Raw genomic sequence first — 17454 nt, forward strand, 5'->3', positions numbered from 1 at the left:
ATGATAGTACACCATGGGAATAAGGTCGCCCCCTGCAGAGCTGTTTCATTATAATATGTATAATAATTGTACATTCGTTGTATTTTATTTAGTCATAATGACACTGTTATTTTATAATAATATATTTTTTGTAATTTTCCATCTTTTTAGAAAAAGATGGCCCCGTGCGAGTTTCTTACGCCGGTTCTTCTCGCCGGGTTAGTTCCCGAACCGGTGGTAGGCATCTGTGTAGCCCCGACGTTCAGAGAATATTTGAAAAAATTTATTCTGAATAAAAATTTTTGAGTTTGAGTTTGAGTTTTTAGTATATTTATTTTTGCACCTTATGTTCACAAAATCAACAGTAATTAACGTTACTCTGTGGATTTATCCTTAACAAACAGGTGTAGAAAGGGTATATTAATATGTTGGATATATATTTCTCACTAGCTATTGCCCACGACTTCGTCCGCGTCAAATAGGTATGAATAATTTTTCATACATATTTTCACATTGGGTTTAACTCTTATCCGACTAAAATATAGCCAGAATTGAGACTTCTTTCTCATGTCTTTCATTAGACAGTGGTTTTCAAAGGGCCGGATGCAATATTAGGCAATTGTAATTATTGTTCTTGTGTATTAATGTGTTGTGGGTAAAATGACTCTATGGTGTTGTTCCCATAATATAATGTCGATTATTTCCACTATTTAGCGAATTTTGGCCATAGTTTGGTAGTATAATATAATATATTCTATGCCATAGTGCACTACGAGTCATACCTGCCGAAAGGTGGCCACCTTTCGGCAGAATTTTCAGTCTAGCTCTTAATCTACTTTCAGGCTCATTATAGAAGTACGGTTGCTGCAGGAATGTTGTATAGAATATTAACTATTTACTTACACAAAATATATATTTAAAAAAAAAACGGCCCTCTTCAAGAAATTCGCGAAAAATAAATAGATAAAACTCATTAAATGACGGCGCGTAGTTGTACAGTTCGACAAGGCTTTCAAATATGAATATGACAATGATGTCAATGGGCGCTGCTGGTAAAGGAGAACTGTCAAAAATGACTTTTTTGTATGATAGAAGCGTTAGTTCCATTTCTCGCCACGTTCATATACAGCCTTGTCGAACTGTATGTTGAATGGTTAAGTCATTTTTCTAAAATGTACGAATAACTAAAATTAAAAATAAATAATGTAATGAAAAATTATTATGCTTGTATCTATATCTACAGGTTATAACAAAAGTGATAATTCTTTATTTGATATAAATAAGGGGGCAAACGAGCAAACGGGTCACCTGATGGAAAGCAACTACCGTCGCCCATGGACACTCGCAACATTAGAAGAGCTGCAGGTGCGTTGCCGGCCTTTTAAGAGGAATACGCTCTCTTCTTGAAGTTTTGCAGGTCGTATAGGTCCGGAAATACTGCTGGTGACAGTTCGTTCCAGAGTTATATAGTGCGCGACAGAAAGTTACGCGAAAAACGCACGGTGGAAGACTGCCACTTATCAAGGTGATGAGGATGGAATATTATCGCGTGGGACGATGGCGAAAAGTTGCAGGTGGTATGATTCCGAACAATTCCTCAGAGCACTCCCCGTGATACAACCGATAGAGGATGCAGAGTGAAGCTACATCTCGGCATAATTCCAAGGGATCCAAGCTGTTTAAAACACTATGGCAGTCAACAATTCGAGCGGCCCTTCGTTGGATACGATCCAGAGGGAGCAGTTGGTATTTTGGCGCCCCTGCCCAGAGATGAAAACAATATTCCATATGTTGCCGAACCTGCTTCTTTTTTTTAAACGGGCTTTGGCCCCATAATAAAGTTTACTCCCCTTGATATGTTCTTTCATAATATGCCGGTTTGGTGAGTGGCCGCGAGATTTGAAAATGACGCCAATATTACCCAAACCCCTTCCTCGATCGCATAATTTTTATAAACAAATCGCGATAGTTATTAAATTAAAGATTATATTATTGACATACATATCTGATTTTTTTAAATATTTTTTTAAGGTAAATTATTTATTTTGGCAAACTAAAAACATCGATTTTTAATCAGACGTACGTATCAAGGGTACATCTCTAGTATTAAAAAAAATGAAAAGGGCCGGTGAAAAAAAGTCACAAGAGTCTATACTCTATGGCAGCTATCCTCTACCAGGCCTGTCTCACTCACGCGTGTAGGTATCGAACTGTAAGTACCAAGAGGGGCAAATCACTAGGGAGTAGGGACTCACAAGTGAGCGGTGACGCACGCGCAAGTTTTTTTTTTCGCATACATCTACGTAGGTACCGATTTAGGGCGAAGCCAAACGAGCGTAAATTTGTGAGTCGTGAGCCGCAAAATTTCTACCGGGCAGAATTTTTTTCATACAAATGACAACTCATTTTGAATCGCCGAATCAAACGTGACTTTTGTATGAAACTGAATGCAGCAAAATTCTGCCCGGCAGAAATTCGGCGACTCACAACTTACGCTCGTTTGGCTTCGCAATTAGCCGCTGTGAATTGTGACAGAATCGTTATTAATCTGATAAATATGAACAATTAAAAAAAGGTCAAAGAAATATTTCAATAAGGTAATTTAAGACTTTAAAAATACAAAAAAAGATAAAAAATACACAAACATTGCAAATAAACCAATTTCACACAAACAAACACACACACTACACAGAAATAAACACAAGTTACTATGTTTAAGTTGTAAAAATTCCTGACCAGCTCCTGCACTATAATCGGATATAAAACTACTATAAAATATAGGTAGGGTTACTAAAATTTGATATTGCTATAAAAAGGTTTGCTACTCGTACCAATTAATTAAAAAATATTATTTTATTTTCTAAAAGGTGACAACCTTGATTTTGTCAGAAAAGGTACGAGTTACGACTTACGAGATAGAAAGAGAGCACACTTGTAGGTGATCGGAATTTGATCTTTAAAGTATCGTCGCATGAGTCGTTATTTCTTTAAACGGGTTTTTGGAGTGTTTGGTATATTAATAATTAATATTAGTTACGGTATATGTACTGTATTACAATATATTATTTTATTAAAGTCAAATAAAAACAAAATACTAATGAGGTACCAATTTGGTGAATTAAAAATGTTTTGGTTCAATTAGTAGCAGAAATAAGAATTAACGCCGCCATATTGTAAAATTTCACCCTACAGACAGCTGTTGTCTGTTTCTCCCTCAACTGTCAATGTCATCCAAGTTTTATTGTGCATGTCATTTGCATCAAGATTTGATTTGTAATATTATTGGTACCGTAAAAGCACTAGTCATTGGACCGCTAAGGTTTTTTACAGAAATAGCTTTAAAAAATTAAATACTTCGCATGTAATAGATATTATATTTATGTTCATAAATTATCTAACTTAAGATATGCAAACATAAAAATGCGATGGCTTTTCAGTTTATATAGATTTTTTGGTAAGAACTGAATGGTAGGTAAATCACTGTGTTTTACCTACCAGTCAGTTGGTGACATGGGACAGAATTTCAGTAGTTGGACACCCAAAACATCATATTGGACAAGCAAAGTTTGATTGAAATTTGGTTAAAATAGGTATTGTAAATAGGAAACCTTATAAATCATTGTTTTTTTCACATAATATATACTTTTATTATATAAGGTAACAAGTGATATTTTAGTCCATATTAATTATTGTTGTCACAGTGTGTCAGGGGACCGCCAACAGCGACTTTTACATTTTGTATCGCCACGTCACTGATTGTCTCGATTCGGTTCGTTGTGACTGACCCTTAAACTATAATGTTATGTGAAATCAAACATCTACATTAGCGGTCCCCCGACACACCTTGACAACAATAATTATTATGGACTAAAATATCACCTTACACGTAGGAATTATTTAAAGTTAAAGTCAGTAAATTATTATTTTATTACTTTAGTTGTTTGGCGGGGGTTTTTAGAGTTCCGTAGCCAAATGGAAAAAAACGGAACCCTTATAGATTCGTCATGTCTGTCTGTCTGTCTGTCCGTCCGTATGTCACAGCCAGTTTTCTCCGAAACTATAAGAGCTGTACTATTGAAACTTGGTAAGTAGATGTAGTCTGTGAACCGCATTAAGATTTTGATACAAAAATGGAAATTTTAGGGGTTCCCATAACCTAACCTATGCGTGTGGGGTATCTATGGATAGGTCTTCAAAAATCATATTGGGGTTTCTAATATAATTTTTTTCTAACCTGAATAGTTTGCGAAAGAGACTCTTCCAAAGTGGTAAAATGTGTGCCCCCCCCCCCCCTCTAACTACTAAAGTAGGGGCATGATATTTCTAAAAAAATATATGATGTAAGTACAGGCGATAATTATAAAAGTTTATTGTGACGGAACCGTACATTTTCCGGGACAAAATTAGTATTCCTTGTCCTTTCCCGAGACTCAAAGTATCTCCATACCAAATTCCATCAAAATAGATTGAATAGTTTACGCGCAAATCATAAAAGTATATTGTGCAGTAACCGTACATTTTTCCGGGACAAAATGTATCGTATGTTTATTTCGGGACTCAAAGTATCTTTATACCAAAATTGAGCAAAATGGGTCCAGCCGTTGTTGTCGTGACCACGCGCAGCTTTGCCCGCGTAAATTAAATATTTCACAGACAAATTAGTCCACAAAAAAGTAGCCTATGATCCTTCACGTGGTCTACTTCTTATTTATAAGCAAAACAAGTGGTAACTGTACGACGCGGGCGCCCGGTTACGGTGTGCCGTGTGACGTCATATCACAATTGCACCGCGCGGGCCCCATACAATAAACGTGATTTTTTTGCTTTCTTTGATCTTTATCAATAACGGCAACAGGCAGGCACTTGGAATTTTCACCAAGGCCTTAATTATATGTGTACTTTAATAATTAATGATAATATTAAAATACCATACAAAAATCACGGCCTATTTTTGCTATGTAGCGATGCGGAACTCTTCGTGCGCGAGTCCGACTCGCACTTGGCCGATTATTTATTTGTATTTTTTTAACCGACTTCCATAAAGGAGAAGTTATATTATGTTCGTCTGTTTATGTATTTTTTTTTGTATGTTCAACGATCACTTCGCCGATTGTGGACCGATTTTCAGGATTTTTTCGCTATTGTACCGGGTTTAATACCATGTTAATAAAAAAGGTGACTTCATGATGGCATCCATAAGTAATTGAGGGAATTCCTCGCTATTTATACTAAAACCGCATGTTTATCTAGATGATATTGTGATTTCGATTCATAATCAAATGGAAACTTATAGTGATTTTGGATAAATAATGAAGTATTCCAAGTAAATCTTACCAAAAAGTAAGATTTTGCACCACGATATCATACCATGGTTCGAAGGCGGTGAACAGAAATTTTAAAATACGCGACATGGTTCTAAGAGCTTTATGTCCCGAGAAAAAATCTTTGCTTTCGAACCGAATTTTTTCGAATTCTTTCCCTTACTGCTTTAACCACTTTCTGCGTACGAACACTGCGTGGACGGCCAGAACTTTTTCTGTCACAAGTAGAAGGGGTCTCATTGTACCTATGAATGGCCCGGTACACAAACATTTTACTAATACCAAGCGTATGGAGAGTTTTAAAATTGGCATTGGGCTCTTTACCTACTTTGTGTGATGCGATCACAGCGATTCGGTTATTTTGATCACCCCACTCCATTTCAATATCGAAAAATAAGTAAAAGTGCCGCTAGCTTTGTGTCGCTGGCTGCGGAGAATATTTCATAGAAATACATAGAAACCAAAATTTCATAGAAATACAAAGCGGCAACAGACGACGTGTCGCGACGACACGTCGTCTGTTGCCGCTTCATGTCGCCGGCTTCCAACTTGCACCTTAAGTCTTAACCGAACAAGAGCATATCTGCGCATGTTGATACTTATGTGACGGAACTGTGCAGTTCAGTCGTTACGTATAAACCATGAAATGTACTCACCAACCGACGTGGGGCCGTTGGGCTTGTCCTCGGCCTCCTTGAGCCCACTCTTGTCGTCGTGCGTCTTGTCGCGACTGACGCGCCGCTCGGTTCGAACTCTCTGCGGCTGGGGAGCGCAGTTCAGGAGAAGAGACGAGGACGACTGGGCGCTCTCGAACGACGGCGCGACTTGGGCGTGCGGGACGAACGGCTCGCTGGCGGCCACGAGCGGCTGTTGAGGCTCCTCCTGAGGCACAAACGGCTTCTTCTTCTGTTTCCCAGCGCTCTTACTCTCTACCACCGGCTCTATCTTCTGGTGTTTAACGTTAGACATCTTAGGCACTACGACGGGACTATCGGATATAGCTGATACTATTGGCGTTTCGATTGTTTCGTTAGTTTCAGGTCCCATTTTTGTTTCGTTAGCGTTAACTAAATCAGACTTCACTATGTTACTCATTGTAATTGCGTTTTGAGGTTGGGTCGGGGCGGGCGTTGGGGCAGGCACTTCGTTACTTTTAGTATAGTTCCATTTATTAGCACTGTCACAAGTACTGGGCTGGTTGGCGACTTCGTTCACCATTCTCGTGAACTCCTCGGCGACGCTAGGCTTGTTGTGGTCCTACGAACATATCGAATTAAAATTCTGAAGCTCTTACTTTATTTCACTAACAAATAATGGTTACACGATGTAATTATACGTTATATACTGCTAATGATCGTCTTTTCCAATGTAACACGAGACATTATAATATACCTTATGCATTGTGCACTGTTTGGATATTTAGTGGATAGGAGGGAATACCTATAAGTTATAACATTTAAAATTATACATTACATGTAAGATTTTGTGTGGTTTACTTAAGGTAGAGTAAAGTTTTTAATAACAAAACATAGCATTAAACTAAAATAAAGAACTTCGTACTTACTGGCTGAGGAGTTTGCCTTTCACTTTTTTCTCCATCATTCCTTTGGCTTTGGCTTTCGCTTAGCGACAGCTCTACAAGAATATCTTGATCTAAAAAAAAGTTTTTTTAATGAACCAGACGAATCGCCGAGAAATCAGAAAAGTCACAAGACTATGCACGTCTTGTGACTTTTCTGATTTCTCGGCTCGGGAAAACTTTAATCTCATTCCTAACTTTTTGGCAAGTGGTAACCTCAGTCACTTGACAAGTGAAAACACAATAGAATATAATATAAATAGAAATAGCAAAACAAAGTCTTTTTCAACGTAAAATAACGTTTCTATCAATATTCTGATATGACGTTTGCAACATGTCGGATTTAGTGTACCTTTGGGTAATATTCCCTATTAAGGCGGATTTTCTGCGACAGTAAACACGGTCGATGCATGGCAGTCCATTAGTAGATCATCAATGATTTGTTTTAGGATTGTTTCAAAATATATTGTGAAGTTTCATCTAGATTTGTGTATTTGCTTTGTATTTTGAATTTTTAAATAAAGCAAGCAGTGACCTTTTTTAAGATCCCTTTGAAGATTCATTGATATTAGAACTCGAACATTTTTACCGGGATTAACAGTAACCTAATATGTATGTCCTTTCCCGGGACTTCCACAAACATAAAACTTAGTTCAGCGGTTCAGTGGTAAAATTTGACACACATTCGTTTGGACAATATAAATAGTACTCACTTGTATCAGGATCTATTATGGCCAATCTCTTGGATGGTCTAGTAGCCGGCGCTTGACGGTGGCCTGTAAAAATTATATACATAATTACAACACGTTATCCAAGGCCCGATATATTAGCTACCGCCCGAACGCGCACTTTCGCTGCTAATTCGCGAGATCATTGGGGGCTACCGCGTATGAATTTTCCGCTAGAGGCGCTAGTTTCGCGCGAGGTCCAAAAACGTCTATTTTGTACTAGAGGCTAGCTAATTTTAGCGGTATTCGTGACATAAATTATTATTTATGCAATTTACCTGTTGAAAAGCGATCTCCTTCGTTATCCCAAAAAGTATTATTTAGCGATCAATGTAAATGCTTTGAGAGCGAAATTAAGAAAAGAAATAATAATCGTACTAAAAATATTCGGTTATTAAGAAAATAGCTAAGGTAAAGGAGATATTATTTAAATTTAATAAAAGAAATAAATGGAATTCTAGATTATTATAAAGTCGTCTTTATAATAGCTATATTTCGGACCTCAGTCGACAGTTGCGCCATCTAGTGAGCAAAAAAACGGTAGCCCCCAATATGACAGTGCGATCGCCCCCTTATTTAAATAAATCGTTACATACTATTGCTCGTAAATGGGGATTGTCCATTTTTTTGAGCGTTTCTCAAAAAATTTGTACCATTTTTTAGAAAATATGATAAAATAAAAATGTTTAAATATTACCGATTTTTTTATTTTAAGGTATGGGTAAATGTCTACAAAATTTGGAATACGGGTTGTTTTCAGATATAAAATGTTAGCAAATAGCAAAATCTATTAAAACAAACCCGAGGTGCAGAAAATTTCCTTTTTTGTTACCTTTACTAGATTACGTAAATTCAATGTTGAATTGTGTTATTAGAAATTTTATTTGATTAAATGGGTGAATAAAACAAAATTTAATTTGTTTTTTAAAATTTCTGTCCTTTTTTAACACCTTAAAATATAGACGGTAATGTTTCCTTTACGTTACTATTCGGCCCTAACTCTTTCTCATCTTTACAATATTGAGTCTATTTTATCTTGTATAATTTTTTTATACATATATAATGCAGAAACGAAGTATTTATTTTTGTTTTCATCACAAAAACATAATAATATCCTAATAAAATATTTAAAAAATCAAAGAAATATGCGCCCGCTTTTCTGGGACAGTAACCAAAATATAATTCTGGTAACAAAATAGGATTTCTTAAGCCTAGTCTACACAATCGTACAAATAAAAAAATCTGTTTTATTTAAGAGTATCATTTCTCTGTTTCTTTACGATCCTTTGGTTATAAAATCCGTATCTGAAACAAAATATTGTTTGTCTAATCTTATTACATAATAATAAAAATTATCAATGTTACCTAAAATGATATGCCAAAACAAGATGAGCAAATAATAGAATCTTTAAAAGCTTGGCTACGACTCATGTAATTTTCATAATTATCATAATATTAATAAGTGAACGAAAACTTTGTACCTAACCCTTTTTACGCAAAATGGGGAAACGTAGGTGCATGAAATTTTGCACAGTATATACCTAGCTACGAATAATAAAAACTAAGGAATCGTAACTCCCATACTATTACCGTTTCAAATTTGGTTCCTTTTGGGCGATTCCGCTAGAGACGACCCTCGACACAAATTTTTAAATTACAGCATTTGTTACATTTTTTTATTGAATTATATATAGAAAGATGTATATTTACTAGCAAAAGAACTTTTATCAGTAAAAATTTAAATCTGAAAGATTTATAACATTCTGAAATGATATCATCTAACGGCGCGAGAAAAATTGCTTATGCCACACATGATTATTTTTACGACAAATCACTAGCTCGAAGTTGAATTTCACAACATAATATTGACTGTATAACATAAGTTTATATTTCTGCGCAAAAAAATCAAAAATTTTAAATTAGTTTTCAAACATTATTAAAACAAAAGTTGCAATTGTTGCACCCGTGATAAAAAGGTACAAAAGTTTAGTTTTCTCGCTAAAATGAATTGTTAATAATTTGAAACTTTGTAAAAGTAAGAAGAATTGAGAGGGAAATAGGAATGAATCATTGGAATAAACTATTTTATGGTTTTTAATGAAAAAACAGTACCTTAAAAGTGGTTGCACCCGCGATCGAAGCAGTACAATTGCAAAAGCAACAATTTATTTTTGAACTATTCTAGTAATTTTCGACATATTTTATATTATTAAGGTAAACAATAACGTTAAATTATATTTCTTATCAATAGTTTTCATGTAATTACAAGATTTATAAAAATTTCAATAGAGTCACATCGTGTTTTATATTTTTAGATATATTTCATGTATTACTTAAGAGATGTTTCAAAATGATGTTTAATCTTCTTTTATTTTTTAACATTTTATAAGACATGCTACAAATGACATAAAAATCATATGTATTTAATATTTTTCTTTGAAAAAAAAAATATGTTTACTTATAATTCTACCATATTCTTTTAAATTATAGATATAAATTTTGAATTCAATGTTTGCTGCAGTTCGGTTTTATAGCAATACATCGAAAAACGTTTGCCTAAGTTACATTATTAAATTGTTTTTAGTGACTTAGACAATTTATTTTCTCAGATCGATAAATGACTGATAATTAAAAAGTAACAAAATTTTAAGCAGTATTATTACAACTTACTAATAATATTATGTATTGCATATCAAAAATGTAGAAATTAGTCGCAGACTCATGAGTAAATTAAATTTCTTTAGACTTGTTGCACACGCGATATTCTGATGTTGCACCCGCGATCGTGGAAATTGTTAATAATTCCTAGTACTAATAACTTAAATTAATTGTATCTAGTTAAACCATTTCTTTGTCTTATACACTTTTGAAATATGGGTTAATAAATAACTAAAAGTTTCACAATTAACAGTATTCTCAAATGAACTCGTCCGAGTTCTTAATGGAGGGCCGATTTGGTTGCACCTGCGATACTACTTAAAACATATTTTGTGGCTTTTCTTAGATTTAATTATAGTTTTCATTTACATATCATGATTAAACTAGTTAAAATGTATCCCTTCAAAAGATAATTTATTAATAGATATGTTTTATTTTGTCAGTAGGACGCTTTAAGTGCGTCAAAAGGTTGCACCCGCGATAATGGAATCGTCCTTTTGATCTGACATGTAACGTCAGCCTAGTACCGCTCAAGGTCACCTAAATATTGCAAATGCATTGAAATGTGTACCTAAGGTACACTTTTTTGACAAGAATAATGGAACATGTTTTTTGACGGAGTTACTTTTCCTTAGTTTTTATTATTCGTAGGTATATAGTTTATATGGTGAAGGAGTGCATCGAACTAAAATTATTTTGAAATTATGCCTTTATCATACATTTTTTTTAACAAATAAAACATTAGACACACTACAACACACACATATGAGAAATGACAGATTTTTGAGTGACAAGCCTATACATACGAATTATACTTATTTATTTATGGTTGAAGTCTGTTGACAACAAGTTGACAAATTGAAAATGGATTATAGTTTTTTTTATTGAATCTAAGATACTATTAGACAATGCTTACACGGCCAGTCTGAGATCAGCTAAGTCCCAGAGATAAGAGTTGAAAAAAAAATTATAAAGTCAATATTTTTTACAAAATATACGTAGTAGTCCTAATGTCGTTGAAACTAAGGTCGAATTTCGACCATTGGGCGATCTCTGGTTATAATAAAAATCACATAGTCAACACTCTGTCTTACAATTTCCTATTTTGTTACCTTCTTTTCATTATATATACGTTACCATTCAAAAGTAACAAAAAAGGAAGTAACGAATAAAGTTAAATAAACTTTTCAACTTGTATACGCGTACAACTAAAACTATTACTCGTTTATGATTTGACTTTCGAAATCAAAATTGGGAGCTTTAATGGATCTTAAGCCGAAATAATAATAATATTAGAGCTTACCTGCGTTTTTTTGGGTAACAAAGACTGGAAATTTTTTGGACCACTACGGTAATAGACAACCTTCTGTTCGCGCACGTGGAACGTAAAAGAAATATCAAAACGAAAATAAGATGGATATCGAGCTTAACAATTTTGCCACTATATTAAAACATATTTATACCAAAATAGACTCCAAAATTTAAAAAAATATGGTCACAAAAAAGGAATTTCAAAGAGGAACTTTTTCCGCGATACGATAAATTATTTATTAAATAAATTTGGTTTAATACGACAGAATATTCTTTTTAAATGATTTACGGTCTTGCAGCCCTAAATAAATACATAAGTTGTTTCAAAAATTTCCGCAAGGCCTTACAAAAAAAGGTATGAAATTGGGACACTTCACTTTTCATACGACTAGATTAGACCGATTTTCAAAATATTTTTATAGTTAATAATTTATTAATATAATTCTAATTTGTAAATGTTTTTACTGAATTTATTTAACTTACTACGTATACAATTTAATAGAAACGGGTAATGGTCTATTTTATTTATAGAAAAACATATTTTAATTTGTAAATGTTTTTACTGAATTTATTTAACTTACTACGTATACAATTTAATAGAAACGGGTAATGGTCTATTTTATTTATAGAAAAACATATTTTAAAATGTGGGACAAAGATTTAGATAGAAAGTACACTTTTTTGAGAAATGCTCTTTTTTAATTTTTCTCATTACAAAAACATTTCGAGGAATAAGGTCAGTGATCGTTTTTCTGTATATAAACGAAAAAAATACCCATTAGTTACTTATATTTTTGAACGAATATGCTTAACCTTTGTTTGACCTTCAATGGCGTTAAAGTAGCAATAAATTCGACCAACATTACGTTTCAAACTTTTGGTAAGCTTCTCGTATCAGCTTTCACATAATGAGAACTTGCATTTGACGAACCAGCCATTATAAATAAGATTGAAAGGAAATTTAAAACATACTGCGGAGGTCAATTGGCGGCCGATATTGACGTCAGAGCGAAACTTTAAAAATTTATTGAGAAAAAACTAGCCAATGAATTTCAAAATTATTTAATTTATATTCTTAAACTACCCTATTTTAACGAAAAAAAATATAAAAAGTACATGTGGTTTTTTTTGGACAATGCCCATTGTGTTCTCTCGGTATAGCGGCCAAAACGCGCGTTCACGCGGATACAATATTATAAATCCAGCCTAAGGGCGCTTTTCCTGTCCTGCGTGTTGTCACCCGCGCGCGGATCTGGTCCGCATGCGGGTGACAACATGACAGGAATAACATCGATAGGCCATGCGGGCAACTTGCTGACCAGGTCAATATAGGAAAAGTCTAATCACCTCAACAACTAATGCAACATTTGAAGAAACAAGAATAAAGTTTATGCAAGATATAATATTAGAACGTAATATTAAACATAATATTATATTTTACTAGCTGTCCCGGCAAACGTTTCTTTGCCATATAAAGTATTTCACCCGTATTATTTTATTGAAGTGACTAAATAAGTATGTCACCATGGCAACGTCCATCGCTATCCCGTCGCAAAAACAATGGTCGCCGTCAGTCTCGAATTGTAATAGTTTACTATTATTTATTCAACAAATGCACTTATCAATATAAAAAGTAGCCAGTAGCCGATTCTCAGACCTACTGAATATGCATATAAAATTTGATTAAAATCAGTAAAGCCGTTTCGGAGTAGTACGGTGCAGGGACTGAAAGCGGTACCGTTATAAAGGGTATATACCGGTATAAAATTACGGTATTGCTTTGATTTAAAGGTTGAGTCAAAACGGTTGAACTTCACCATTGCGGTACCGCAAAATAATGAAATATAACTTTATTTTTACGGTACCGATATATCTCTTTATTTTATTGCTACCCTAACCGAAATTATTTCGGTACCGAAATAATGCTAGGTGACGACGTACCTACGCACCGGTACGGCGTTGCCAATTCGCAACTATCATATCAAAATATTGTACAATCGAGGGTACAATTAATATTCATTTCAAACTCTTCCTGCACTTGAATGGAGTGCCGCAACACTATATTATTAGGTATTGTTTTAAAATTAACGTCCTGCTTGACTGTAACCTTTAAGAAAGTATAAATGCAACTCAAAAAATTTGAGTAAGGTACGCGTACGTGCGTGTGCCACGTGGTGTGTGTTGAACTGTAAATGGACTGAATATTACAATAATTATTATTGCGAGCCCTGACGTGATATTTCGGCGGGAGGCGTAGCCGGGTGGAAAGAAAACCTTTATTTTACAGATTTAGATATCTAAAAAAATAACGATACCGTAATTTTGCAATACCGATATATATATCAGTACCGTTATTTAAAGGTTACCGTAATTTAAAGGTATGACGTCATACCGCTAAATTTCTCTACCTATATTTTCCGGTTATTCAGTCCCTGGTACGGTGACTAACATTGTGACACGAGAATTTTATATATAAGATGTACTATATGAAAAAAAAATTTGCAAGGAATATTATGTACTTAAGTATAAAAAATATTCTTGTTTCAAGCAAATTGCTCGACACTTAAGATCCTTATGAACTTCATGGCTGTTTTGGAGCAAGATGGTCTATCATCTATGCCATCTATCGGATAAAAAGAAATAGTAAGATCAGCGGGGCTAAAATGGTTTATTTGATGAATCATGATATGAATCATAATATGATTCATTTTTCTAAAATCTTAAAATGCAACTCTGCTTGCAATTCATTTCTGTATTTTTGTACTGATTTGACATTTGTCAGTTTGACAGTTTTGACAATTCATTTGATGAATTGATTGAGAGGAATTGCTAAATGTGACCATTTTAGCCCCGCAGCTAGCCCCAACAAAGTCCTAAAATAAACATAAGTGTTTTTATTTTTAACCTTCTCTTGTAGAACTATATTTGAACATTACATAGTTAAGATAGATAACATTCAGAAAACTAAACAGACAACATGTATAATTACAACATTTAAAGCGGGTATGGGAAAAAATTATACCATATGGACTGAGGACCAATAATGATAGAATATAATATTATTATGTTGCATAATGGTTTATCAAGACGAAGAAATTTTATTTACCAATTAGGACACAAAAATTGCAAAGAATATTCGGTTGTGCAAATATTTCAGTCTTAAGAGAAATTAAAAGAATAATCGTGCACATTTTTGCAATCGTGCAGAGCCAAACATTTACCACTTATTAATAAAACGATTTACACAGCAAATATAAGGTGTACTTGTCTTTATCTGGCACATAGAAAAAGTCCCGTAATAGATAAAGACAGCGAACCTTGAATAGTTATGCGCTGCGTAAACGTCTTTATTAGTAAAAGATGTTTTATCTAGAAATCCGTATTTACAACCAACAAAGAATAGACGGAAAAGGTTTGAAAACTCTGGTGTAATATCTTTAGCTACGAACGCCAACGTTGGGCGTTTTCACACTGCGACGATAACGACACGACACGATAGACGATACCACAGAACAGATAAGGGCCACCGCATATTTTATACAATTTCAAGTTGTGCAAGAGCAAGCGAGATGTCACTATCAGTAACACTGCGTGGTAAAAAGAGACGTATGATACATGACAGCAGAACTCTTTTTTTGACATCCAGTCGGCACTTATCGGCACGTTGACAATTTATCTTATAAAATTTATGTTCAATCATGCTTGAGTAAGTGTGTACGTACACATATTTTTACACAGAGAGCCCATAGACGGCCCCGAATAACGTAAGTAATTTAAAAAATACTAGTATGGATAATGGATATGGATTTTTATCACCTTTTAATCTGGACTTTTTCATTAAAATTTATCTGGCTAATATCGAAGTTTAAAATGCAAGGTATGATCAATGATGTTTTCCTAATTCTAATCTGTCACTTAGTATTGCTTTTTACGCATTTTAACACGCACGTCGCTACTACCAACTAAATCTAAAAGTCTGCGGCTGGCAGCGTACACGATGAATTTGTCCAATTAAATTGTGACACTACGCAATTTAGTTTGTACGATAGTCGGCCAACTTGAAATTGTATAATATATGCGGTGGCCCTTAGGTATCTATTCTGTGGTATCGTCTATCGTGTCGTGTCGTTATCGTCGCAGTGTGAAAACGTCCGTTCCTTCAAAATTAATCTTTTAACAGGTTTAAAAATCATTTTTAACAAATATCTGTAAATACGGATGAATTTTAAGCATGAAAACTAAAATTTAGAGACTTAGGCTTTCATAATCATCACAAAAAGATTGACACAATAAAAATACAAATATAATCTCTTAGTCCAAGCATATCGGGTATGCATCCAGATTCTTTTTTTATAGACTAGATGACCCGGTGAACTTTGTATTACTTATTTTACACGAACTTTTTTCATATTTTCTCACCGTACAAACTTTTCCTGGACTTTCACGAATAGCCAGCACGTTTTATTTATCGCTTCTTTATGCAGGGTGTAAAAACTAAATGATAATACTTTAAGGTGTGTATGGGTCCCTTGTGGAAAGTTCACTGTGAAAGTAGCAGCGCTGAAAGACCATTTTTTTTTACTTTTGTATGGGCAAACGCCCCAGCGTTACGAGATTCCCCATACACAAGTAAAAAATTGGTCTTTCAGCGCTGCTACTTTCACAGTGAACTCTCTACAAGGAACACATACACACCATTAAGTATTACCCAATTTATCACTTAGTTATTCCAAAAATTTTTTGGTTTCATACATTGTTCGGCGATTCTATAAAGAAGTGATACAGAAAACGTGTCGGCTTGGGGTCAGGATGCAGTTCCTAGTTCCTACATAGGTTTCCGTGACTATTAACATCGTGTGCACTCTATGCTACTGCCCTAAAAGCCTTACTAAAAGCAAAGCACTGTCTTTGGAAAATCTTTGTCGTTGTCGGATTTTATTTGCTCAAACCAATATGGATATATCGGTTACTATAATGCGATATCAGAATATTGCAAAATACACCAAATTACAGAGAAAGTCGGCGATTGTTCAGTTGTCTCTTTTACTCACGCACGGACATATTGCTATCTCGTTCCCGCAAGTTATTCATGAAATTTAGTATATAGGGGGTTTCGGGGGCGATAAATCGATCTAGCTAGGAATCATTTTTAGAAAATGTCATTTTATTCGTGTTTTATTGAATAAAAAAACAGTCAAACAGCTAGTATTACATTATAAGCGAACTAGCGGCCCGCCCCGGCTTCGCACGGGTGGACAATGATTTTTAAATAAATTTTTTTCAATCTTTTTTCTCTCATTAAATAATTATAGGTTATTTAATGAGAGAAAAAAGATATATTATATAGTTCCCTTTTTTCTCTCATTAAATAATTATAGGCTATAGCCTATGTTCAGCAGAAATAGTGTAGATTTAAAAATATGCATTAATTATACTTCCATCGGCATCGTGGGTATCGCAGACACAATAGATCTTCAATAATTGTTATGCTGGCAGCCGGCTGCCGCTATTCTCCAATAGCGGCAGCCGGCTGCCAGCATAACAATTTATAGTTATAGAAATTAATTATAATAGCAATCAAAAATAATAGTCATTCAAAACGTAATGAATTAATGAAGCACTATAATATTATCCCATCAATGAAGCGGCACCCGGCTGTCGCATAACTATTATATTATAAATCTATTGTGTCTGCTATTCCCATGATCGAGGTAATAATAATTAATATTTACGTGGACTCTCCGGGCGAGCACACCCGCGCGGCGAGCCTTGACGACGCCTAATTCGCAACGTGCAGCAGAAATCGTAATATTTTAATTTCGCCATAACATTAAAACCAAACGTCCAATTTTAATCATTCAAAGACCAAATATTATCT

At 34.4% G+C, this 17454-nt stretch overlaps 1 protein-coding gene across 2 annotated transcripts in view; it reads right to left on the reverse strand.

Moving 5' to 3' along the window:
* Positions 1–17454, reverse strand: part of LOC121739357 (eukaryotic translation initiation factor 4 gamma 3-like) — an 86941-nt gene that overhangs the window by 27274 nt on the left and 42213 nt on the right. The window contains exons 8-10 of one of the 2 annotated variants that reach the window (XM_042131767.1): positions 7593–7655; positions 6865–6953; positions 5957–6557 (exon numbers count right to left, since the gene is read on the reverse strand). In XM_042131767.1, the coding sequence (XP_041987701.1) occupies positions 5957–6557; positions 6865–6953; positions 7593–7655 (753 nt within the window). Of the gene's footprint in view, positions 1–5956; positions 6561–6864; positions 6954–7592; positions 7656–17454 lie in introns of those variants that run through there. The other variant, XM_042131768.1, reaches the window with a different exon arrangement.

This window comes from Aricia agestis, chromosome Z (genome assembly GCF_905147365.1).
Source record: "Aricia agestis chromosome Z, ilAriAges1.1, whole genome shotgun sequence".
NCBI classification, from domain to species: domain Eukaryota; kingdom Metazoa; phylum Arthropoda; class Insecta; order Lepidoptera; family Lycaenidae; genus Aricia; species Aricia agestis.